The 25,035-nt window shown below is 51.8% G+C and overlaps 9 protein-coding genes and 1 non-coding gene across 10 annotated transcripts; 6 read left to right on the top strand and 4 right to left on the bottom strand.

The window, feature by feature from the left end:
• Nucleotides 1–286: 286 nt before the first annotated feature.
• Nucleotides 287–870, bottom strand: BO87DRAFT_210646 (uncharacterized protein). Its single transcript, XM_025618619.1, has one exon. It carries the CDS (start codon nt 761–763, stop codon nt 446–448), a length of 318 nt encoding a protein of 105 aa, XP_025474246.1. The 5' UTR covers nt 764–870; the 3' UTR covers nt 287–445.
• A 1,574-nt stretch (nt 871–2,444) lies between these two features.
• BO87DRAFT_401976 (uncharacterized protein) lies at nt 2,445–4,490 on the top strand (the record flags this gene model as incomplete). The annotated part of the gene is made up of 7 exons (XM_025625648.1): nt 2,445–2,504; nt 2,568–2,664; nt 2,893–2,985; nt 3,704–3,927; nt 4,021–4,090; nt 4,195–4,281; nt 4,372–4,490. 7 exons carry the CDS (start codon nt 2,445–2,447, stop codon nt 4,488–4,490), a joined length of 750 nt encoding a protein of 249 aa, XP_025474245.1.
• Nucleotides 4,491–4,847: 357 nt separating this feature from the next.
• On the top strand, nt 4,848–4,919 carry BO87DRAFT_t269. The gene has a single exon. It is a non-coding gene; the product is annotated as a tRNA-Arg (tRNA).
• Nucleotides 4,920–5,025: 106 nt separating this feature from the next.
• On the bottom strand, nt 5,026–8,906 carry pmr1 (Ca(2+)/Mn(2+)-transporting P-type ATPase PMR1). Its single transcript, XM_025624455.1, has 4 exons — nt 8,825–8,906; nt 8,332–8,682; nt 5,721–8,205; nt 5,026–5,668 (listed from the first exon to the last, which is right to left on the bottom strand). The coding sequence occupies exons 2-4, from the start codon at nt 8,437–8,439 to the stop codon at nt 5,094–5,096; spliced, it is 3,168 nt and encodes a 1,055-aa protein (XP_025474244.1). The 5' UTR covers nt 8,440–8,682; nt 8,825–8,906; the 3' UTR covers nt 5,026–5,093.
• A 744-nt stretch (nt 8,907–9,650) lies between these two features.
• BO87DRAFT_210623 (kleisin alpha) lies at nt 9,651–11,914 on the top strand. The gene is made up of 2 exons (XM_025618618.1): nt 9,651–10,116; nt 10,182–11,914. Exons 1-2 carry the CDS (start codon nt 9,853–9,855, stop codon nt 11,691–11,693), a joined length of 1,776 nt encoding a protein of 591 aa, XP_025474243.1. The 5' UTR covers nt 9,651–9,852; the 3' UTR covers nt 11,694–11,914.
• A 1,142-nt stretch (nt 11,915–13,056) lies between these two features.
• BO87DRAFT_321432 (MFS transporter) lies at nt 13,057–15,382 on the top strand (the record flags this gene model as incomplete). The annotated part of the gene is made up of 11 exons (XM_025619933.1): nt 13,057–13,102; nt 13,160–13,490; nt 13,546–13,655; nt 13,716–13,750; nt 13,811–14,055; nt 14,110–14,142; nt 14,197–14,283; nt 14,339–14,748; nt 14,809–14,920; nt 14,995–15,128; nt 15,306–15,382. The coding sequence occupies 11 exons, from the start codon at nt 13,057–13,059 to the stop codon at nt 15,380–15,382; spliced, it is 1,620 nt and encodes a 539-aa protein (XP_025474242.1).
• BO87DRAFT_411042 (uncharacterized protein) lies at nt 15,307–18,008 on the bottom strand. The gene is made up of 9 exons (XM_025626395.1): nt 17,896–18,008; nt 17,779–17,856; nt 17,507–17,564; nt 17,304–17,363; nt 16,895–17,025; nt 16,803–16,820; nt 15,934–16,039; nt 15,515–15,647; nt 15,307–15,479 (listed from the first exon to the last, which is right to left on the bottom strand). The coding sequence occupies exons 1-9, from the start codon at nt 17,947–17,949 to the stop codon at nt 15,413–15,415; spliced, it is 705 nt and encodes a 234-aa protein (XP_025474241.1). The 5' UTR covers nt 17,950–18,008; the 3' UTR covers nt 15,307–15,412.
• Nucleotides 18,009–18,559: 551 nt separating this feature from the next.
• Nucleotides 18,560–20,977, top strand: BO87DRAFT_450921 (C6 finger domain protein; the record flags this gene model as incomplete). The annotated part of the gene is made up of 2 exons (XM_025628439.1): nt 18,560–18,803; nt 18,958–20,977. 2 exons carry the CDS (start codon nt 18,560–18,562, stop codon nt 20,781–20,783), a joined length of 2,070 nt encoding a protein of 689 aa, XP_025474240.1. The 3' UTR covers nt 20,784–20,977.
• On the bottom strand, nt 20,882–21,981 carry BO87DRAFT_381115 (putative GPI anchored cell wall protein). Its single transcript, XM_025624454.1, has one exon. The coding sequence runs from the start codon at nt 21,795–21,797 to the stop codon at nt 21,171–21,173; it is 627 nt and encodes a 208-aa protein (XP_025474239.1). The 5' UTR covers nt 21,798–21,981; the 3' UTR covers nt 20,882–21,170.
• Nucleotides 21,982–22,746: 765 nt separating this feature from the next.
• On the top strand, nt 22,747–24,971 carry gua1 (GMP synthase (glutamine-hydrolyzing)). The gene is made up of 7 exons (XM_025620888.1): nt 22,747–22,871; nt 22,967–23,108; nt 23,173–23,695; nt 23,746–24,137; nt 24,187–24,540; nt 24,589–24,669; nt 24,720–24,971. Exons 1-7 carry the CDS (start codon nt 22,803–22,805, stop codon nt 24,776–24,778), a joined length of 1,620 nt encoding a protein of 539 aa, XP_025474238.1. The 5' UTR covers nt 22,747–22,802; the 3' UTR covers nt 24,779–24,971.
• The last annotated feature ends 64 nt before the right edge of the window (nt 24,972–25,035 follow it).

The raw sequence follows: 25,035 nt of genomic DNA, 5'->3' as shown, positions 1-25,035 counted from the left end.
GTAAGACGGAATGCCGTGAGAGGAAGAGAGAGAGAAAGAGAGGGAAAGGATGCTGCAGACTGTCGACTCCGCCGGATGTGGAGAAGGGAAAACCGCCACGGGGGGCGCGGAGGGCGTCGACTATATAAATAAGAGTGCGCTGACTTGAGGAATGAAGCAGAAGATGGCCGATGAGTGGAGCGGCCGGGCAGACAAGATTCTGGAAAGGCACCGGAGTGGGACCTCAAACCTGCGACGAGGTTGCGCTTTTACCAATCCGACCCGATAGTAGCGATAATAGGTTGGTGTCAATGCCCAGGCAGGAAGAGGAGAGGAAAAGTCCCTAAACTTTGCTCAAACGTTGGGCGCGGGTGGAGCACCTCGACCGTCGATAATATCTATTAGTGATGACTTTTTGGCGGGTGGATGATAAGTTGATATGCCCTTGAAACTTCATTCATTCAATTCATTCCAGATTAGCCTCGCGTGGGAGAGAAAGAAAGACCCCAGAAAGATTAAATGGGAAAACGAAAAAGTCTAAAATCCAAGTCTCCAGTAAATAGTCAGAAAAAAAAAAAAAAGAAAAAAGAAAAAAGAAAAGGGAAATAATCAGAAAACAATAATTTATTCTCTTTCCACCACGCGAGGGAGGCGCCAGAAAATAATTCAAATCAAATAAAATAAAGATAGTGAGAAAAAAGGCCCAAATGGGAGGCCGCTGAGTCGGGCGAGAGATAAGGTGAAAAATCAAATGGCATAAAATAAACTCGGGCCCGACGATCATCCACCAGAACCCATTCAAAATCCACTGGTTGCGTTTCCTGGCGAACGGCGGAGGAATGGATGCCGCTGCTGGTGCTGCTGGTGCTGCTGTTGGTGATGGAACGAGGAGGATAGACTTTTCTTTGCTGCGTGTGCTTCAATTATCAAAATTGATAGATCGTGAGAAGCTCTCTTGACAACCACACACACATACTAACATCAATTGTATCTCTCAATCACCTGTCAGTTGAGTGGTTTCTTCTGCAGTGAGTGCAAAATGAGTATTCGCTCTGGGCCCTTGATTGGGTCCGTGGCAAAACTGCCGCCCTCGGCCAAGACCGCCGCCGATTGAGGAGGACTGCAGAAATTATTCCCAAAGAAGTCGGTGGCGAAAACTCCCCGTCATATTTCCACTTTAGCCCCGGCTGGGTCCTGGTATACTATCCTCGGTTAAGCCTGTTGGATTGATCTGTTTCATCATCATCATCATAAGCAGCAGCAACAGCAGCAGCAACATCATCATCATCTCAACTCAATTCATATTGAGTGTTCATTCACACAGCCACCCTGCTCAGGTTCCAGTGGATAGGGAAGAGCGTCGGTCCAGGCCCCGACCCATTGAATCTGCAAAGTCGTCCCAGGGGAGAGGGTTCGTATAGCCTCCCGGTTAGGTTCCATGCTGTTTCCCTGCTTGTATAGTAAGCTGTAATCTCCAGTATACGGTATGGTATATGGTATCAAATGTGTCGATGATGCCCACGCGACAGCGAGTAAGTGGACTGTAGGACCGCATAGACCAGCTCATCCCACCGCATGGTCTGCTGCTTCCTGGAACCTCATCTCTCCGTATGCAGAGAGGAGAAAAAAGGAGAAGAAACAAAGCAGCACCAGCGCAATCCGGGGGCCTCGGGCTTGGGGCTTCTGTTTACTTTATGTATCTATTCGATATGCGCGCACGCGGAACTCCGACAGCTGGCGATTGATTATCTATCACGCATACCTTCAAGCCCAATGATAACAGACTGAACACGTTCCAGAGCTACTACAAAGCGCATACTCGCGGCCTGGGGCCCTATCTGTTGCCGAGTTGGGCCGGCAAAGGAATGGGCAACCGGTTCCAGATTAGTAGATAGATAGGAGTACTGACTGTGTTTGATCTGGCTCGAATTTGAGGCAGACAGGCAGACAGGCAGGAAGGCACATGCTTGCACCCTACTTCGTCTCACATGCAGAAATGCGTCTTTCATGTAAGGAAGAGTACAACGTACCAGGGAAATAATAAAACCAGTCTGATACATCCATCCCAAAACAGAAATGAAAGGGATATCCTACTTTTCTATCCATCTATCCATACTAGGCAAACCTGAAGTAAACTGCCAATTCGAAGCCAAGACACAAGACAACAAGATCATCACGTTTCATGCTCAATCCATCTAGTTCCCCACGACCGAAAAGCCTAACTATTCCGTGGAAATCGGAAAACTCAAGATGACCTTTCTTATCAGTTCCATTTTCTCTCAGCTCATCACCACTCCAAATCGATTGGCTAGGAGGTCACGATAAGGGCAGCTGCACGCCACCTGCATCCGGGGTGGGTCCCGCCGGAGCCCGATCCGGCCTAGCTCAGCCTCGAACAGCTCCACCGCGCTGATAACGACGAAGCTTGGCCAATGATAGTCCGCTTGTCATTCCTGTTTCACCCGATGTCCGCTCGGGAGTTTCAGGAATTGGGTAGACCTGAAGCGGGCGGGCGGGCTTTCGAGGTTGGGTCGCGCAGTCGCCGGTTCGGAGGTTTGCCAGGCTCTAGTCCAGTAGCAGTTAGATAGAAGAGATACGGGGACGGGATGAATGAACTTGCGAGTCGGGCTGCGTTTGCTTGGCTCTTGGCTCGGAGGATTCCGATGGTGAGGGTGCTGCGATGCGGTGTGTTGCCTACACAGAAATTTACATGGAATAGATGTGTGTGCTGCAAATCAATTGTCTTATGGTGTGTATTCGACTGCTTCTAACTGGCTACGTAGTTATCCAGGTCGGAGGATATGTCACTCTGCTTACTCTCCCCCATACGATGATATCGCACTTACGTCTGTATGACAGTCCCAGACCGGGCGGACAAATGCACGCAAAAGCATGGATGGGTACCTCGACTAGCAGTCGCGTGGGGTGGGACTACACTAGGCAACCCAACCCGGCTTGCCTATCAGCAGCCGACAGAAGTCCCGAGTCATTCTACGGTAGATAATAGTAGATGGTAGATAGTAGATAGATGATCCTACATCGGACCTGTGCTCCCCGGGACCCCTGGTGCCCTGCTGATAGCACGTTACCCAAACCGGTCTAGCAGTAGTTTATAAGTAGATGCTGTCCCCAGTTTCCTCAATGCTTTAGTTCAAGGGAAGAGTAGAACGAGATAAGAAACACTGGAGATAGGAACTACACTAGTACCTGGTACCTATCTTTAGTTTCTTTAAAAAGGAAAAAAAAAAAAGATTCCTTCCATGTGCTCGTGTCTCCATATAACTAACCTGACCCCGTCTCCGCTGCACTACTAGTAGCTCCCTTATCTCTGGGGTTTCTTGTCGAGTAAAATGATAGTATTCTCTATCAGGTGGGTTGGATGTTACTGCATATCGTGTAACTAAATTGGTTGCTGATCTTTGACTCCTTACTAGTTCCTGCGTCTTAGTCTGAACGATGCTTATTTGGACTACTCCTTTGTGGGGGGTGCTATACTCCCTGCGTGGGTGGCCATGCATGACCTTGTCCTTTCAAGACATCACAGACATGCCATAACATGACACAATGGCCCGTGTGTATGCCACGAGTCAAATATTGAGTGCTGCATGACATGAAAATAAACTATACATCCATGTCGACCACGTGCCCTCACAGACCCCCAGGGAACCACACTATCGGGTCCCGGTTCATGCCACGGGGCAAGCTACGATGGTGATCGCCTGAGGAGACAACAAGGGCGGAGTGGACGATGAGCCCATCACCGGAGCTAAAATCGTCAACGGTCACGGGCGCGCGCCAATCATGGGTTTGCCTGTCGCCTGTTCGTTGCAGGGACCAATGGCCAGACACCATTACCTAACATTTATTGTCCTGCCAGCCCTAATTCGACGTCTGCTGCAGATGCACGGCCATGAGTCTGTCCCAATTCATTCTTTCAGTCCGGAGAATGTTCTGCTTCCGGAGATCCATTAGAAACGGGCACCATGGCCCGGGCCAATCGCCCCTTGCGGATTTATTCTGCGATCTGGGTTCGGGGTTGAGCATGCCGAGACGACGGGAACGGATGTTGTTGCCGCTGGTATGCTGTTCCGCTTGATGGTGATCCGTGATGGTATCAATAACCATCCTTCCGTGTTACTTTCACGACTTCTGCTGAAATACAATGTTTGCTGGGGAGGGTCTTCGCTTTGAGGTGCCGAGCATTTAAAGCCCTAGCTTGTCCCGACGTTGGTCCTCTCCCTACTCTGACCCCGAGATTTCGGGATCCCGGTGTTTCATGCGCCCGTTCAATGGCCGTACATAGTACCGGTTCCTGAAAATACATACCGGTTCTTGAACCAGCATACGTGCGCTTGTATGTGATACCTCAATTTGGTGTACCCCTCCCTGCAGCTGACCGCTGTATGCTGATGAGGAATCCGAGAGCCAAAGCACGTCAGCCAGCTATACTTAGCTCTTTAACTCCCCGGTTCCCTTTATACTGCGTACATAGTGGTAATCGAATTATCTAGACCTTTCATGCACAGCTATTGTAGCAGTACCTGGTTCACTTCCTCGGTCCTCGCGACTCTCTAATATACGACCCGGTCAAACCACTGTCGGTTCTGGCAAATATATATACTACTATCATCGACAGCATGTCCTTAGTAGCGAGCTTACCACTAGTATTAGTAACGGCAAGTCCGCAGTACTATGCACATGTACCACTGAGTTACTACTACTAAGTACTCACCTAAAGCATCCCCATCATGTTTAGAGTACTGTTTCCCAGTGATTGTATGCAAGCAGACCACACAGGTAGTGGGGAGCACGTATTGCTGTGCTGTTGTGGGTGATAAATTAAAATAATAGCCAGTATTTCAACAATTGGCCTGCTGGCCCAATGGTAAGGCGCTTGACTACGGATCAAGAGATTGCAGGTTCGAGTCCTGCGTAGGTCAATTTCTTTTTTTGTTTTGCTTTTTTTCTTTCACTCCCCCAAAACTTTTTAACACTGCGGATACTGACTGGGTACCAGTTTACCTTATCTTCAGATTTATTGCCCAAGTAGATTGTCAATACTGACATCAAAGTATAACGGAAACATCTATACATATAACCTATAACCTAATCTATTAAACATTGACACTGTATCCTACCCCCACCGTGCCCCGTCGTTTCAACGCCATATGATACTTGCGGGCCTCATCGACCCAAAATACGGTACTCGAAATACACACCAGCCGGAATAAATGTCCAAAGCCCAAAGGCTCCGTCTGGAAGATGCGCTGCAAGAAGGGAAGGTATATCACACACGCCTGTCCCGCGAGCGAGCCCAGAACGGCGTAGTTGAACATCTTGTTTCCAAAGAGAGAAATTTCGCCACGGAGCACCGACTTGCCTTCACTGCGGCAGGTCAATGCGTTGAACATGTCGAACAGCACAAAGCATGTAAATGTCATCGTGGTGTCGTGGGCTGTCACCACGCGGGAGTGTACGCCGGGGTTGGCGGTGTCATCGGCATCGCCCATTTCGTGAATGTAGATGGCCAGAGTGCCGAGCATGATCATCATCGCGGAGGTGAGCACCCGCTGGACGAGCGGCCTCGTGAGTACACGGGCATTCCGGGGTCGGGGTGGCCGGTTCATGATGGACGGGTCAACGGGTTCCACGCCCAGGGACTGTGCCGGGGGACCGTCCATGAGAATATCTAAGAGTCGAAATCAGCAGTGTTTCAAGCATGTTAGGGAAGATAAACTCACTGATCCACAGGATTTGCATGGCGTTCAACGGATTCTTGAAGCCCAAGGTGGTGCTCAGCAACACAAGACTCAGTGCCGCAACACTGGTACTGAGCTGAAAGGTAATGAAATTCTGGATATTGTAGAAGATGCCCTTGCCCTGCTCGATGGCACGCAAGATGGTCGAAAAGTCGTCGTCTGTCAAGATCATATCCGCTGCCTCCTTGGCAACATCCGTGCCCAGCTTGCCCATCGATATACCAATGTCCGCCTTCTTGAGTGCCGGGGCGTCGTTCACGCCATCGCCGGTCATAGCCACTACATCGCCGCGAGATTGCAAAGCACGCACAATCTTCATTTTATGGTCCGGACTGGTGCGTGCAAAGACCGAGGTCGAGGATATGGCTTGCGCGAGCTCCTGTGTGCTCATCCGATCGATCTCATGCCCATTCATGACGGGCCGTGATCCGGGAGCGTCACTGACCGGCATTCCTAGTTTCTTCGCGATAGCAACAGCGGTCGTCTCCGCATCTCCCGTGATCATGATGACCCGCACTCCTCCAGCCATGAGACGCCGGATGGACTTGTGAACGTCCTTGCGCGGAGGGTCGTTCATGCCCACCAAGCCTGCAAAGACTAGTCCATTGTACCGGTCATCGTCATCACTCTGGCTGGACTTGGACACGGGCGTACCCGATCTACTGCCAAACGCTCTTCCTCTCGAAGTATCCCTAACTGCTCCACTGGCAAAAGCCAAGACCCGCAAGCCCTCTGCCGCCATGTGCTCAGCTGCGTGCCTTATCGACTGGCGCCGTGGTTCATCCAGGATAACCTCACGGCCATCCTTGGTCAGGTAAGTATCGCACCGGGTCAATACCTGCTCGAGGGCTCCCTTGATATAGGCCACATTGTCACCGGAGGTGCCGTTGCCAATGATCACACCCATCCATTTGCGCTCAGAACTGAACGGAGTTTCCGCGACACGGGCGCTGATACGCTCACGCACATCGTCCTCGCCGAATGTATCCAGCAAGTCCAAGATAGCCACGTCAGTAGGCTGGCCAACCCATCTGCTACGGACACTTCCAGAAGCCCTGTCGTCCGTGGAGGACAAGACCGCGGCAGAAGAGGCGCTAGCCGGAGAGTTGGCATGCACGCGAGATAGTCTGGCATTGTTGGCAATGTTGCCGATTCGTAGAACGGTCCGCGCTGCAGGCCCGGGGGTCAAGGAGGAAATATCATTATGGACCTCAAAAGGCTCGGGGCAGTCAAAGTGCCACATCTTGGTAACTGTCATGTGGTTCAGAGTCAGAGTACCGGTCTTGTCACTGCAAACGACGTTTACGGAGCCCAGCGTTTCGACACTCGGCAGCCGGCGCATGATAGCTCCTCGCTTGGCCATGCGCAGCACTCCCAGAGCCAGCGTCACGGTAACAATAATAGGGAGGCCTTCTGGAATCGCAGCCACCGCGAGCGAAACACCAATGGTGAACATCTCGAGGAGCTTGCGACCCTGGATCAAGCCAATGAGAACAATCAGTCCGATGACACCAAACGAGATGTAACTCAACTCCTGGCCCAAACGGTCCATTGACAGCTGGAGAGGCGTCCGCGGGCTTTCAATTTCCTGGAGGGAGGCGGAAATGCTTCCAAACTCCGTCTTCGCACCGGTTCCGATCACAATTCCCTGCCCGTATCCCGACCGAACCAGCGTACCCATGAAAGCGATGTTGTGTTGTTCATTCAAGCGGATGTCGGCTCCCACGGCGCCACTGGCCGGGGCGTCGTAGAATGGCGATCGAGGCGGGCTCACAATCTTAGGGGAGTGCGAAGGAAGGTGCTTCGGGCTGCGGATGGCATCGGGGTACTTGACAACCGGTTCGTTTTCGCCTGTCAAGTTGGACTCATCGATGGAGAGATCCGTGGCGGCAGTGATCCTGATGTCTGCCGGAATGCGGTCTCCGACGGTGAAGAGGACCAGGTCACCTGGCACGAGTTCCGTGGCGGGCACGGTAGTCGAGGCCTTGACGGCAGTGGAGATGGACGGGCTCTTGCTTCGCAGCTCCTGCAACTCTATCTCCGCACCAGGAGCCGGCGGGATGGTGCCGGCCACTGGAGGGCCATTCAAGGGAACATCGCGAATCAGATGCGCATGGTGCGGCACCAGACGACTCAGTGCCTCCAGAGACTTTTCCGACCGATATTCCTGAACGAATCCGACGGTGACCACAATTGTGACGGCGAGGGTAATGCTGACTGCATCATCGTAGTTTCCCATGAAAAAGGAGATCGCAGCGGAGGCCAAAAGGAGGAGGATCAAAGTCTCCTTAAACTGCTTGAGAAAGCGGAGCCATATGGGCTCCGGTTCTTCGTGCGGGAGTTCGTTGGGGCCCTCTTGTGCCAGGCGCACCTCGGCCTCGGCGGGATTAAGGCCATGGACGAGGGAGGTCTGTAAGCGCTCTGCGGTCTCTTGAGGATCTAAGAGCGAATATGTCGAGGTAGACGTCTATCCGCGCAAGGCGCCCCAGTTAGCCGCGCCGACGGAAGGTAGACGGCAGAGGGGACAGATTGCAAGAGACAAGTAGTTGGAACACACGGAGAGGACCAAAAGACAGACAGGCAAGCCACTTACAGAAGGGGAAGTACTGGAGCGCACGTCCGCCGGGGTTGTCGACCTCGGTCTCGAATCGGGGATCTGGGCATTATGGAAAGGGAGCGCGGGCGTTGCGGACCTTGACATCTCTCATGCTTTGTCGAAACGGAAAATAGGCCCAGGTATATCAGACACCAATTGCTAGCATCCCGTCGGGAACAGTAAGGAAGGAATAATTAAAATCGAAGAGAGCGAGGTGTTCTTTTTTTTTTTTTCAGGGGGAGGAGGAAATGAGATGTGAGAGTAATCGCTCTGGGGGAAAAATCGACAAGGCCGGCGAATGGGCAAAGCCACAGTCTCTCCTGGTGGTTTGACGCGAGTTGGCCGTAACTGCATCAATAATCGTCAATTGGTTAGCCCAGATGGGGGGGGGGGGAAGGGTCGCCAAGTGGACACGGCGACCAGGGAAGGGAGAGGAGGACTGGGCCAGACTTCGGGGCAGAGTAGACAGAGAGGAGAGAACAGAACCCACTCGGTCAAGTAGTTTTAGTATTTTGTCGATAAGAACACAAAGAAACCTTGTCTTATTGAGAAACCCTGATCATGACCCGGAGCAGGTAATCTTCAATCAAGTCCTTCTCCTTCATGCATTGAGTTTCTCCTTGGGATTTCTTTTTCTTCTTTCTATTGACGGCTTCATCCTTGGGCGGTGCGGCTGATGATGCCTTGCCCGATGCGGCCTAGCCTTATCGGATGACGTGTTGTTCCGAGCTGTTCATATCGGGACTAGTGGGTTGAGCATGTCACACGTGCTGAGTCAGCACAACTCAGGTGATCTATGAATGACATAAGCGAGACTGCTACACGTGACCCCAGCCACATCAATACGCACCAATCAGAGACGGGCAGAAGAAGAGGAGGCTGGGCAACATAACCTTACCACTCCCTTCCTCCCAGCCTGAGTAACCTGGCAGTCAATCAACTGTTGCTGGCCGGTCGACGCGCCTTTCCTTCTCTTCTACTCTTTCCCTTCCCAAAGTTCCCACTTCTTGTTTCCCTCCCACCTTTTGCGACTTCGAACCTTACAATCTCTCCCCCCCAACCCCAGCCCCCTCTCTTTTTCTCTCCTTCCCTGTCAACTCCCCATTTTCGCATCACACTATCGCCAATCCCTTTTTGGCTTCTTTCTTGTTTCCCCTCCAACCATCCGTTGTAGGGCGTGTTTGTCTCTTCACGATCGCATCTTGCGCGATCCTTTATTCATCACCCAAGCTACCCGTCGTCGGACTGAACGGGTACCATACTGTGGACTCCTCCCTCGCTCACTGCCCGTAGGGGGCCGAGCACCTGTCGCTGATCCTTTTTGTTTTCTGGATACGGCGCGCGTCCCCAGGCGTTTTGGTTGCCCGGGACTTCCACCACCACCACCACCACCACCACCAACAGCCACCGCTCTGGGTGGGGTATTCTTCTTACTGCACTATCTCTTGTCTTCTTGGATCTTATTCTTGCGACACTTGGTTCTTGGATTGATTTATCTCCCCTTCTCCCCCCGCCACTATGTTCTACTCGGAGACCCTGTTGTCAAAGACCGGGCCACTGGCCCGCGTCTGGTTGTCGGCCAACCTGGAGCGCAAGCTTTCCAAGTCGCACATCTTACAATCCGACATTGAAAGTAGTGTCAGTGCGATCGTGGACCAAGGCCAAGCCCCCATGGCTTTGCGATTGAGTGGTCAACTGCTTCTAGGCGTGGTTCGCATCTACAGCCGCAAAGCGCGCTATCTGCTGGACGATTGCAATGAGGCCCTGATGAAGATCAAAATGGTCGGTGCTCCTTTATACCCCTCTGGCATATTCCGACCCCTCCGTCGCTGACCACCCTTCCTTAGGCCTTCCGTTTGACGAACAACAATGACTTGACCACTACGGTCGTTGCCCCTGGTGGTATCACCTTGCCCGATGTGCTGACCGAATCCGACCTGTTCATGAATTTGGACTCCTCCCTCCTGTTGCCGCAAACCCTCAACCTCGAACCTGAGGTTAAGCGTCCTGGTTCTTCGATGGATTTTGGTAGTCAGCTGCTCCCGGATACTGGCTTGCGACGCTCCGCTTCGCAAGAACCTGCGCGCCTCGAGGACCACACCCTGGTCGACTTGGATTTGGGCGAAGATGAAACACCACTCGGCCACGACTTCAGTATGGAAGTGGGTCGAGATGCCCCAGCTCCCCGCCCCGTGGAGGAAGATCTCTTCAGCGATGGGGGCAAATTCAACGATGTGGACAACTTGCAACTGGACCTTGGCGAAGATGATGCTCCCCTGGATAAGATGGATCTGGGTGACGACGCTCTACCCCATAACCTTCTGCAGACGGATGACGCCATGGACCTCGGCGATGATCATGATGAGCCTGCCCTTAACGATGATGAAATCGAGCGCGAGAGTCTCCTGACCGAATTGGAGAACGACCAGATGGACGACCTTGAAAAGTCTCAAGCCTTCCAATTAGACGAGAATGTCGAAGTTGAAGAAGATGATGCAGTTACCGCCAAGCATGATCAGCAACAGCAACCGTCAAAGCGCCGCAAGGTCATTCTCATGCCACTGGACAAGGAAACCGACCAAAAGGTTAAGGATGTCAGGGAACAGTACTTGACGCGCGAGGAAATCATGAAGCCCTCCTCGTGGCTGCCTCGGGACCCCGTGCTTCTGACTCTGATGAATATGCAGAAGAACGGCGATTTTGTTTCAAATGTGCTTGGTGCGGGCCGGGGACGTGGCTGGGCTCCGGAATTACGTGACTTGCTTTCTTTCGATACCATCCGGAAGGCGGGTGAGCTGAAGCGGAAGCGCGACAGTGGAATTGCCGACATGGATGTGGATGCGGCCACTGCGCCGGCCCTGGAGCTTGGCGAAGAAGAGGCCATTGTGCCGGTCGATGAGGGAGTTGGTCTTGACTCTACCCTGCTTCAACGCTCCGAAATCGAGTTCCCCGGTGATGAGGAGGACCAGGCTCTGCGCCTGAGTGATGACGAAGGAATGAACCAACCATTGGAGGATGTCGACGACACGGTCGTTGCCGACAGTGGTCCCGTGTCGATTGGTACGAAGCACGCCGTCCACATCCTCCGGGAACGCCTGGGTGAATCTGCAGCCGAGCAGAAGAAGAGCGTGAAGTTCCAGGATCTGCTGCCGGAGAAGAAGGCATCCAAGGCGGACGCTACCAAGATGTTCTTCGAGATCCTCGTGCTGGCCACCAAGGACGCCGTACAAGTTGAACAACGGCCGGAGACTGTGGGTGGACCTCTGAAGATCCGTGGCAAGCGAGCCCTCTGGGGCTCGTGGGCTGAGGAGGGGGCCAGCGGAGAGGCAGAGCAGCAGCCCGTTGAGGCCACCGCCTAAAGGACCTTATGACCCCGGCGTCATGTTCATGTACAGTTGCGTTCTCTTTGAGATTTTGATTTTGTTTTCGTGTGGGCAGGCTTGCCCCGGGAATCTCTTGGCTTTTGTATGGGGCGATTATCCTGTGTGAATTCTTTGGAGTTTTAGGGGTCTGGCTTCAACTTTTTCTTAACTCTCTTCTACTTCTTTTCTTCATTTTGTTGGACTTGACTCTTTTCTTCCGGGACTGAAAAGGTGGCTATTATGATTCTGCTGGATAGGCTGGGAATGATGCCCTGTTGGTCGTTGGGCGAAACATGATGATTGGACCCTCGGTAGCGTAGTGTAATAGAAGAACTCGAATAAACCAGCCCAGCGATGCGCATGGGGCGTATCCCTCAGATTTATTTTTCAACCTAGATCAGATCGATACTATCAAATCCAGTTATAAAGTAGTAAGTACTACACAGTTAGTAGTGTACAGTAATCGGATGCATGGATGACTTCGGGTGGCGGCTCCACGTGGGGAAAGCTTCCGCAAACGCTGCGGAGAAACACAAGACGGACCCGGGGGGAAAATATAGATAGGTAGATAGTAGATAAGTAGTACTGTATCTCAGTAGTCATCATTGCGGAATCTCTCACCTGCGCTGGTCCCTCCTCCATATCTATAACACTGACGTCTCAATGCATACTCACTGATACTCAACGGTTGACTGACGGTTAACGGACCAGCATCTGAGAGTAGTAAGTAGTAAGTAGTAAGTAGTAGTAGTAGCTCGCAGCTCGGGGTGTTCTTCCCTCAGTTGGAGCTCACTCGGCTCTCCTCCGAGGCCGAGAGGCGAGACTACTACTACTTACTTACCAGTAATTTTCCCCCCCTCAAGCAATCAGCAACACTTGAGCTAACCACCTTAGCTCGACCGACTTTCCCTCTCTCTCGTCATCCTTCTAACCCACTCAGCCTCCTACCGTGACTCTGGAACGCTCCATACTCCTAATCGCCGCCCCGTGTCATATGTACTGGTCCCCACCGTTGAATTGGCTGCCGAGATCGTACAATATAAAGACTGCCTGAGATCTTCTTTGCATTGCCTTTCCAAACAACGCGTAAGTACACTCCAGTGTGGTGTTTTGGGCTAGTCTGGTCTCCTTTCCTTCTTATATTCTTCTTGTCACAGCCAAGCTTTAACAAGCTTTGTGCCAAACTCTGTAACTGGTGAACGGGTTAAATCTCCGCTGCAGATCGGCTGGTCTCAGGTGAAATTCCCCGGTCGGCATTGGTGATCCTCACTATCTCAAAAAGATTATGACCACTCACTTCCCCATAATTTGATAAAAAGAGAAGAAGCACTTAACTGACATCCCGGTCTTGTTGACAGTGATGTCTTCTGCAACCGAGCGGGCGGAAAGCTCGCAAGAAAGCACAGGTATGTTCACAAGTGATCATTTCTCAGGTGCAGAGCAAGCTGATCGAGGTGATTCAGAAGGAGAGAAGCTGGAAGACAATGTTGATGGCATGTTCGCTCCCATCACTGCCCGAAATTCCTCTTATGAAGAGCGGCTGCGCAGACACCACTCTGCTTCATCACACCCCCTCGAACGCAACTGGAGCCTGAACGACGGCTATAGCATCCAGAATGCCGATGAAGAAGCTGTTGTGGAGAGGGTCCTGAGCAATAAAGATGAGGAAGCTTCTGATGCCTCAGAAGGCTTCGTTGTTAGTTGGGATGATAATGACCCCATGAACCCGCGCAATTTCAACACGGTCCGGCGCTGGCTCATCGTGATCATATGCTCAGCAGGCTCCCTATGCGTGTAGGCTAGATCCTGAAGCTACTGCAATTGGTTTGGTGCTGATTGATGGCTGTAGGACTTGCACTTCTTCGATGTACACTGTCACCTATGACCAGATCATGGAAGAATTTGGTTGTTCTCGGGAGATAGCGACCTTGGGTCTATCCTTCTTTATCTGGGGTCTTGGTGCGTTAGAGCCATACTATCAGACCTTTTGGAATGCGATATACTAACATGTGTGCAAAGCTGTCGGGCCACTATTGTTAGGGCCTCTTTCGGAGGTTCGTACATTAACCAAGCCTCATGCTCACGGTGATTGCTAACAAGCTGACCTTTGACAGTTCTATGGTCGAAGACGGATCTACATTTGCTCGTTCACACTCTTCCTTGTATGGCTGATACCATGTGCCGTGGCCAAAAATATCCAGACGATGATTGTATGCCGATTTCTCAATGGAATCGCTGGAAGCGCATTTCTTAGCGTGGCGGGTGGCACGGTGGGTGACCTGTTTGCCCGGCATGAACTAAGCGCACCGATGATGCTCTACACGAGTTCCCCCTTCATCGGTCCTGAGGTTGGCCCCTTGTAGGTCATCGACAACACTTATACCGTTTGATATTAACTGACAGATTTCTGCAGGGTTGGCGGGTTTATCAATCAGTTCACAACTTGGTATGCTTCCTGATATTGCGAACTTGGATAAGGCTGACTACCTGTACTCCACAGGAGATGGACCTTCTATGTGCTTCTCATCTGGACCGGCGTTTTATTAGTCCTCATCGGCTTTTTTGTTCCGGAGACTTACCATCCAGTGTAAGGGCCCGCATAGACCTGCGGAAACATCAACTTCCTCTGACTTATTTCTTAGGCTTCTGAGACGTAAGGCACAGCAGCTCCGCAAGGAAACCGGTGACGATAGATGGATAGCGCCTATAGAGATGCTGAATCGCTCGGTTGCGCAGACCGTATTGCGGTCGATCTATAGGCCGTTGTTGCTATTGACACTAGAGCCGATGTGCCTAAACCTGTGCATCTTCTCCGCCATCCTGCTGGGCATACTCTATCTTTTCTTCGGCGCGTTTCAGTTGGTATTCGAGAGCGTATATGGCTTCGAGCTATGGCAGCGTGGTCTTTGCTTTTTAGGCCTGTTCGTCGGGATGCTCTTTGCGATATTCTCGGACCCTTTCTGGCGTCGCAACTATACACGCCTGGAATTGAAACATCAAGAAGCTGTGGGAAGGTCTGATGATTTCCAACCAGAGTGGCGGCTTCCGCCAGGTATGTCATATGTCATTCTGTCCGCAGCCTGACTAGCCTGCTCTAACGGTCAGTATACAGCTATCGCTGGAGGTCCACTTGTTACCATCGGGCTGTTCATCTTTGCTTGGACCATATACCCTCAGGTACACTGGATCGCCCCACTCATTGGAAGTGCATTATTCGGAGCAGGGTAGGTATTTTCGTGTCTTGAATAAGTGGTAATCTCAGTGTTCTTGTCACTTACATTGATCCCTCATCTTCTAGGACGATTCTTGTGTACTCGGGAATCTTCACATTCTTAGTTGATGCCTACCCGACATATGCAGCAAGCGCTTTAGCGGCAAACAGCTTTGCTCGCTCCATATTTGGTGGAGTGTTTCCACTTTTCGGCATACAAAGTAAGTTCTCCCTTTGTGATATATGGTATTCGTCGTGTCACTGCCACCGAGGTGGACTGTGACGTTCACTGAACACTACTCACTTTTACTATTCACACTGGTCTATATATAACTGTGGATGCTTTTGCCCAATGACACAGCACACCTTGACCGCCACATGCTAACTGCTGGCTTTAGTGTACAACAACCTGGGTTATCACTGGGCAACCTCGCTACTTGCTTTTCTGACACTTGTCATGGCGCCGTTTCCGTAAGTGCATGATTTGTATCCTTTTCAATCCCATTCATTCCTCTTTTCGCTGGTGGACGTGTTGTTCTTGCACTGCTGCAGTCACAACGGCACGCTTTAGGCTATTCACCTCCAAATGCAGTTGATAGTCGTTTACGGGGTATAGTAGGTGACCATTCCCACTGACATGATTTGATGGGCAGGTATATCTTTTTCCGCTACGGGAATAGGATTCGGCAGAAGAGCCGATTTGCTGCACGGTAGATACCCACCCAAGGGACGGGCAGGAGCTCATAGCTGCGGGTTTCTTTTCCAAATCAGAATGCGATATGATGCAGCGCAGATTTCTCATCTTTACACGCTTCGAGCTCTTCCTAGGCACACTCTCAAAAGTCGGTCAGTAATAGATAGCAACTTTCGGATTGGTGGATATGCGTACGCGGGCTTATTAGTGGACGGATGGACATGGCGACAGCGGACAAAGCATGAGGGTTATTTCAAGGTAGACCATAATGTTATAGAGTTATTAGTCGACTAGAAGCACGAATACCGACGATTTTATGAACCTGGTTATACCGTTATACGCATGCAAAACACCGTCCCAAATAGGTAAGATACTATGCTGCAGCTCACCCATACAACAGAAGAAGCGACCACCCACTATAGTTCCTGCAAAGCAATCCTCCCCAAGCCATGACACCCAACGCAGCAAGTTATTTCTATTAGGTGATTATATTCTGTGCCACAACCCCATTATAACAAATATTATGGTTGGTCTGTTAACCTCGGCAACCTCAATCACAGCCACCACACACCACACACCACACACATTTTCACCCAAGCAATACGAAGCACACGAAGGGTCTTCATACAAACCCCTCGGGAAATCTCGGGCCACTAATCGGGCCCGCCCGGGACAGAAAGGGCAAGAAATGGCTCATTTCCAAGCACGCAATGAAAATCCATTGGAGGATTTGATTTTATGACTTTTAGATTGTTTCGATTTGGAAGAGGCTGGAAGACAAGAGCTGTGATTGGTGAGTCGGGTGATAGTTGAGGGATTTGTTTGTGTTTTGAAGAAGTCTAGATTACTAGTAGTAGATGGGGTGTAGTGACGACGGTATTGTAATGACCTTGTGGGTTATAACTTCGTGTTTGATATTCTTTACTTGCTTGTTTTTCTTGCGACGAGGTGCGAGAGGGGATGGAGTCAATAGACTACATATGTAAGTCATGGTGTATGTGGGTTTGGGTACTACTACTAAAATAGACCTGCATTGGCCATTGCGAGCGATAACTTTGGGCTAGTACATAGACATGCTGTCATGGTTCGTGCTGTCTAGCTATATAGTTAAGGTGTGGTCGCTCGGTGTCTCTAAGTAGTCTAGTAGGTTGTGAATCTCGCGTGGCCAGTGGATTCCTGTCAAGTATCTAGGCTCTTCTACTCCGAGTTTTCTGGAAATCTACATCAATCAGAAACTGACTGCATGTCCCCGAGATTAGTTACTATAGACCATTGCTTTTTTGTTATCGGCACGGGCCGAAACCAGTCAAAGTACATAGGTATGCCGATGTGCATAATGGTCGCCATTGTCTTTGCCGATGCTTTGGTATGTATGTACCCAACGGGTATAGACTGTTTGGAGGCAGAGGGCAAGTTTGTCGGGTCTGAGGGATTTGTCAGTTAGTTGAGTTGATGCTCGTATTTGTCTTGTTTGAGTAATTAAATCAATTACGGTAAGACTGCTAATTTATAACTACCTAATCTTCTCTGAGGAGGAAGATGGATAGACTTCTTTGACTTGAGATATACTCGGGTCAAGTAAAACCGATGCGATGTTTCTGTGTCGTCACATGCGGAGAGGCCGTGGAAGCACATGTAAGCTCATGGCTCATGTATGTATCCGTGGTTATTTCCAGTACCGAAGTGCCTTGGATTTGAGGACTCCAAATTTGGGTTCTAGCCTCGGAAGTTAGACCACCAGGGCAGTGAGCTGTCGCTGGTTCTTTTATATGAAGTGATAGATAGCATAGGGTATAGATAGAGACTCATATGTCTGACCAGCAGCTTTGTTGAATGGGGAGTCAGCTCCCAGTCATTGCGCGAACAGACAGACACGCGACTCTCTCACTCGGTATGGTAACGTACTGGGCTCACCCGGGACGATACCTGACAAGACATGCGAGAAGAAGCAGCTCGTGTTGGACTCTTGAATTGCCTGCAAACTCGTCATGAATTTTTTCTGCCTTGTCCATTAGTCCGTCGGTCGCAACTCTCTTAGTTACTCTCTACTATCTTTCTGACTACTGGAAGTGACTCTTCCTCTCTCTCCTCTTTCTCTCTTGTCTCTCCTCTCCTCCAATCCTTCCCCGCGTTTTCCTAACCACTTGCATTCGATTCTCCCCTCCTCCTTCTCATACCCCTCCTGTTAGTCCCTCCCCCCCTCTTTCGTATATATCATCTCCCCTCCTCTTGTCAGCGTCGTTCGCATTGCGCCGCTGCTCATCGGATCCGCTCTATCTCGACCCTTTGGACACGACAGGTTTTCCCCGCAGCCCCGGCAAGTCGTTCGCTCCACCAACGCTACTCATTGCCACTACCGGCCGCGTGACATAGAAATTCGGGAAAAAGAAAAAAAAAAAAAAAAAGAGAAGAAAAAGAAAGGATTCAAGGAGGACACTAAAAGAAAAAAAAAAGGAAAGGGAATTTTACTTAACCATTGTTCTCCTGAACACTTTTCACCACGCCCACAGGAAACCACTTCGGCGCATCGCAACAGTCAGTCTCACTTTCTGACTGCTGCTGACTGAGCACACGCAAGGTCCTTCGTGGTCGCTGACCCTCCTCACTATCTACCACCACTACGCCAACCGATTCCTAGCCGTCGTCGTGTGGATTCCATGCGCCCGACCGGCCAACAACCGATCTCTTTGCGACTCCCAGAGTAAAGCCTGGCGAGGTTGATCAGCGGACTCTCGACCAAGATCCCCTTCTGTTGTGCGCTGGTTCGCAACGCGACAAAGGCAGTCTTGCTCAAAATTTACGGTGGCAACCCCACGCGCTCGCCCACCCTGCAACTGCTTCATTTACCCTGTCGCTGATCGCCTCGAATTACGACGCGGAGTGACACCCGGTCGGACGAATTGATAACGGCCGTATCGCACACACATACACCTCGGTTACAATTGATTGTCTGCCGATATGAACGCGGAAGCGAAGGAGCAAGATTCCCCAGCTCCCTCGGCTGAGCGCACGGAAGCCAGCCAGGAGATAAGTGCCGCCGGAGAACAACCCGACAAGCCGAAGACCGAGGCCAACGGCGACGGGACTGCGAATGGTGCCTCCGCGAATGGCCAGAAGCCCAACCCGAAAGACCCGTCTAGACCCCGGAGGAAGAAGGCGAGACGGGCTTGTTTTGCTTGCCAGCGCGCACACTTGACTTGCGGTACGACTGACCTTATTTTTCCAGCGTTGCTTGCATTCGACCCTTTTTTTTCTCCGATTACACATGCGTTTAGCGCCCATACAGGCGCGCTCTTAGCGGCGCATATCTTTTGTGTGTCTAACTGAACTTCCAAACTAATTGAGGCTTCGCGTAGGTGATGAGCGACCGTGTCAGCGGTGCATCAAGCGCGGTCTCCAAGATGCGTGTCACGACGGGGTCCGGAAGAAGGCCAAGTACCTCCACGATGCGCCGGATGGAGCGTTGATGCCGGGGATTGGCGGGACCTTCTACAACAATCCCATGCGCAACAGCCTGCCCTTGTCTCGGAATGGCGCCAATGCCGTGAACGCGACCGGTCAGCAGAGCGCTGGCGCAAACTTCTATCCTACTCCCCAGTCGACTACCTATGTCTACCAAGAGAATACCATCAACCAAGGCTCGTTTCCTTCGCAATCGCCGGTGTCGCCAACCTTTAACCTCAAGGCTACTCCTACGGCTCGAACCAACAGCCTCCCCTCCGTCAACCCGCAACCACCGTCTACGAGCGTCTCCGGTCCCCCAGGCCAGGGTCAAAATCCGTTCGCCGGTCCCTTCTTCGATCCCAGTGATCCCGCTCTCTTCAACTTTGACCTTTCCAGCATGAATTTTGAGAACCGATACGGTGCGTTGGAGTTTGGCATGCTAGGACACATGGCGACGGGGGCGGGCGATTCACCGAGTGATTCGGCCACGCAGCGCGGGTCTATGGGGCGCAGTGGCTCGGCACAATATGCTTCAACTCCCATTACTGGGGCACCAGGCTTTGGGGAAAGCCCAGGCAACCAGCAGCCGTTCATGTTTGGGGATCCGCTCCTCAATGAATGGCCCAGCGGACAGGCCCCGGGACAACCGCATATGCCGGGGGTTTATCCGCAGTCGGGACAAGGCAGCGCGATTCCTGGACATTTGAGCAAAGCGGATGCGCCGCATGCATTTGCCATCGAAAGCGGACCGGCCAATTTCAACAGTCCCGGTGCGACGACTAGCCCGCAGATGACGACTGGGCTTGAGGAGACCCCGTTTCACAGTGCGGTGGCAAGCAAGTCGAACGGGTTAGCCCCGCATGGACAACAACGACCGATGATTACAACACCGAGCTTGAAGCATCAGAACTTACAGGTCGGCGTGCGGCGACGACAACGCAACCCGTCGGCCATCTACGACAGCGTCAAGGAGCCGTACGCATACACCAGCCGCTTTCACGGCCTCACGGCATTCATTCAAAGACGTTTCCCGCCGCAGAAGACGCTGCAGATCGCCAAGGCGCTGGCGTCGATCCGGCCGTCATTCATCGCGACGACCAAGACGCTCAACCGGGACGACCTGATCTTCATGGAGAAGTGCTTCCAGCGGACGTTGTGGGAATATGAGGACTTTATCAACGCGTGTGGCACGCCAACCATCGTGTGCCGTCGGACGGGCGAGATCGCCGCTGTGGGCAAGGAGTTCAGTATCCTGACGGGATGGAAGAAGGATGTGCTGCTCGGCAAAGAGCCGAATCTCAATGTCAACACGGGCGGTTCATCAATGCCGAACTCCGGGGCGTCGTCGCGCAGCTTCACGCCTCGGTCGACAGTGGACAGTACGCCCGGGCGCCCGCAGCCAGTATTCCTGGCAGAGTTATTGGATGATGACAGCGTGGTGCAGTTCTATGAGGATTTCGCACGGCTGGCGTTTGGCGACTCGCGCGGTAGTGTGATGACAACGTGCAAGCTGTTAAAGTACAAGACGAAGGAGGACATGGAGGGCGCTGCCGCAGAGGATAACCAGCGCTGGAACAACCACTTGCGCAAGGGGGGAATCGCCAGCGAGGCGGGGATGAACCAGCTAGGGTTCAAGGACGGCAAGGTCGAATGTGCGTACTGCTGGACAGTGAAGCGAGATGTATTCGACATACCGATGTTGATTGTGATGAATGTGAGTATACCAGTGTTCCTGTGATGTGATAATGAGGATGGTGATGCTAATGAGGGTATAGTTCTTACCGTGCATTTGATTTATGATCATATTTGTTTCATGTTCATACCCGGGCCGGATATCAAAAAGGATGATTGTTGATTATTTTACCGCTAGCCTTTTTTTGTTTTGCCAATGACCGGAAGCAATCTGGTCTTGTATTGGTACATATTGCTACTGTGTATGATTCCCAGGCTGACATAGAGGCGTTGTACATATTGAAAGTGGCTATGGTAGCTAGCCATGTAGTTGCAACTGAGTATGATGAGCAACATATACTAAGCATAGATGGACGTAATAACCAAACATTATATCCTCCACGACAATACCCCTTTTCCAATAAATTAATCAATCATAATCAAGCATCATAATCTACAACATCCCCAACCCAGCAATAGCCACACCCATAGCCAAAGCTCCAGCCCCGACAGCATTACGTCCAGCCATACCCGTCTCGGTGCTTCCACTAGCAGTTCCAGCCGCAGTCGCACCACTCAACTTGTCAGCACCCCCAGTGACACTGACAGTCTCATACCCAATCTCCGTACTGGCGATACTCATCTGAGTGTTGCTCGCCGTACTCGTGCTAACTCCCTTGTACGTCGCCTCGACTCCATAGCTCACACTGCAGGACGCGCCCTGCGTCACGCCCGTGATCTTGCAGTCCTCGACGATGGTGAGCACCTCCTGCACACCCTCCATGCTGGTGCTGTACACAGCGGACAGAGTGTATGTGGAGGGACCTGCGGTGACGGTGATGGGGCTGGGCAGGATGCAGTTATCGTCGTTGAGGCATGAGACGGCCATGGTGGTGGCTGTGGGGTTGGCGCTGATGATGGAGGCGCCGAGAGGGACGCTGGAGAGAGAGAATTCGGGGATGTTGGCCCCTGCGGTGGTCGCTGGGTGGTAGGTGAAGAGGGAGACGGTTGAGACGTCGGCGGCGGTAGTGAGAGGGAGGAGGGGGAGGAGAGTGAGGAGAGTGGATTTGGCGAATTGCATGTTGGTGGGTTGTCTTTATCCTTTTTGGGTGAAGGTATGTGTAAGTGTGTATGTGTATGGTAGAGGTAGGGACAGTGAGAGGTACAATCAGAGTAAAGACTGTAGTATAGGAGGAAAGAGATAGATGAATAGGAAGCAGGTGTGAGTGTGATTACAACAAAGAAAGAATGAAACAGGAACAGCCCCAACTTGTACTACTTATGTCTCACCAAGTCACAACCAAATCTACTTGGTTAGTAGCTACACTTTGACCCCTGACGACAAGAACCCTGTATTCCGTGTTTACGAGACCCTCATCTCCCTGAAGGTTCTTCTTAGCGTAGCCTCATCCTTCTAATCGACCCCTCTCAGCAAATAGAGTGTCGTAGTGGCCCTCCCCATTTAGACTCGGCGCAGAACTGTCCCCCGAAGCACAAGACCCTTCTACCTAAAATAGGCGGCAGAGTCCGCCGCTAAACCATGTTCAGGGGGTTAATCTCTGGTCCTGCTCGTATTTGGGATGCAGGAGCCGCAGCTTTAGTTTATATCGGGCTTAGTGGGGTCCTTTCGGTTGCTCTTGGTTTTCAGAGATTGTCGTGAGTCAATTTGGAGAGAGGGTAAAATCTCTGAACAAGTAAGTGGGGGATACGAGTGATCTAAATTTCCATTATATACACTGATGAGTTGTTTTCACATGCTGGACTTGTCGAGGAGATTGCCGGTTTTGTTGTTGTCGTCGGTTCTGTATTTAGGGCTGGCATGCATATATAGCTCTGTATCCTGGAATATATTATGCATATTATGTAATTAGCACGTGACTGATAAACATCTAGCTTGCTATCAATCCGACCGCCTTTGACAGATGCAATTCTATTGGCTATTTTTATCACCTCCGCATTCGGGGCTCACCGCCCGGGAGAAAAAAAATTCTCGAGCGGCAAAGAAAGATGGAAGATCTTCTTCTTGTCGGGTTCAGCTGCAAGTCGAAAGTTCATCAATTGGTCTGATAGACTGCCCACCGTCACAATGGCCGACCAGGAGGTTCCCCATGCCACCTTTGACACCATCCTCATCCTTGACTTTGGTTCTCAATACGTACGCTCTCCCTCTATACCACACTCTCTCTGCCGCTTCCAGTGCTTCAATTACCCCGCCATCCCCATGACTCACATACTAATCCTCCCTCCCAGACGCATCTCCTGACCCGGAGACTGCGCGAGATCAATGTCTACAGTGAGATGCTGCCATGCACTCAGAAGATCGCCGATCTGCCCTTCAAGCCCAAGGGTATCATCCTGTCCGGTAGTCCCTACAGTGTCTACGAGGACGGCGGTAAGCGGAAACCTCCCCGCGGAACCATTTTCTAGAGTCATATACTCATTCTATCCAACTACAGCCCCCCACGCTGACCCCGCCGTCTTCGACCTCGGTGTCCCCATCCTCGGTATCTGCTACGGTCTGCAGGAAATCGCCTACCGTCTGGGCAAGGACAACGTTGACGCCGGTACCGAGCGTGAGTATGGTCACGCCGACCTCCACGCCAAGCGCCTCGACGACCAGGGCCACGTCGACAAGCTGTTCGCCGGCCTCGAGGGCCAGATCAAGGTCTGGATGAGTCACGGTGACAAGCTCGTCAAGCTTCCCACCGACTTCCACACCATCGCCACCACCTCCAACTCCCCTTATGCCGGTATTGCCCACCAGACCAAGCCCCTTTACGGTGTGCAGTTCCACCCCGAGGTCACCCACACCCCTCTCGGTGCTACCATCCTGAAGAACTTTGCCGTCGACATTTGCGGTGCCCAACAGAACTGGACCATGTCCCGCTTCGTCGACCAGGAGATTGCCCGCATTCGCAAGCTGGTCGGTGAGACTGACCATGTTCTGGGTGCTGTCAGCGGTGGTGTCGACTCCACTGTGTAAGTTGATTTCCATTGTTTCAATTATTGGGTGGTGCTAATAAGTGCAGTGCTGCCAAGCTCATGAAGGAGGCCATCGGCGACCGCTTCCACGCCGTGCTCGTCAACAACGGTTGCATGCGTCTGAACGAGTGCGACATCGTCGAGGAGACCCTGAACAAGCACCTCGGTATCAACCTGACTGTCGTTGACGCATCCAAGCGCTTCTTGGACGGTCTCAAGGGTGTCACCGAGCCCGAAAAGAAGCGCAAGTTTATCGGCAACACCTTCATTGACGTCTTCGAGGAGGAGGCTCAGAAGATCGAGGCCGAGGCCGAGCACCAGGGTGCCAAGATCAAGTGGTTCCTCCAGGGTACTCTGTACCCCGATGTCATCGAGAGTATCTCCTTCAAGGGTCCCTCGGCGACCATCAAGACCCACCACAACGTCGGTGGTCTGCCCCGTAAGTATTTCGGTTCTGGAATATCTGGCAACCCGCTAATCCCTCACAGAGCGCATGATTGACGGTCAGGGCATGAGACTCATTGAGCCGCTCCGTGAGCTGTTCAAGGATGAGGTGCGCGCCCTGGGTCGCCAGCTGGGCATTGCTCACGAGCTGGTCATGCGCCACCCCTTCCCCGGTCCCGGTATTGCCATCCGTGTTCTCGGCGAGGTTACCCCCGAGCGCGTGGAGATTGCCCGCCGGGCCGACCACATCTTCATCTCGATGATCCGCGAGGCTGGTCTGTACGACCAGATTGCGCAGGCCTACGCTGCCCTGGACCCCAGCAAGGCGGTGGGTGTCATGGGTGACAAGCGTGTGTACGCCGAGATCATCATCCTGCGTGCTGTTGAGACGACCGACTGTAAGTGAGCTGATTACTTTGCTGGTGATGATGGACTAACAGAAGCAGTCATGACGGCTCACGCATTCCCCTTCGACAACGAGTTCCTGAGCCGGTGCTCGACCCGCATCATCAACGAGGTCCACGGCGGTATGTTACATTCTCCTTCCAACATTAGGAATATCTGCTAATTGGTGTAGTGTCCCGTGTCCTGTACGACATTTCCAGCAAGCCTCCGGCGACGATTGAGATGGAGTAAAAATAGTTACGATTAAACTGATAGTACGAGTCATATCATCCATTAGAGGAACGGAGTTACGGCAAAACGGGATGAACGTAGATAATCCTGAAATATACCATTTTATCTATCTGCGAATAAGAGTGCAACTCTATAAGCTGGAAAAGGGAGTAGATAATTGGCCAGTTGGTGGATGCCCTGATGAAGCCTGAACTCCACAATCGCATCGTTTGATAGTCCATAGCCCCACCTGTCTTATCGCCGATCTCTCTTCCATC

This window comes from Aspergillus neoniger, assembly GCF_003184625.1.
Source record: "Aspergillus neoniger CBS 115656 unplaced genomic scaffold BO87scaffold_60, whole genome shotgun sequence".
NCBI classification, from domain to species: Eukaryota; Fungi; Ascomycota; class Eurotiomycetes; order Eurotiales; family Aspergillaceae; genus Aspergillus; species Aspergillus neoniger.
Note: the sequence above shows the minus strand (reverse complement) of the source record. Positions and strands in the feature narration are given on the sequence as shown.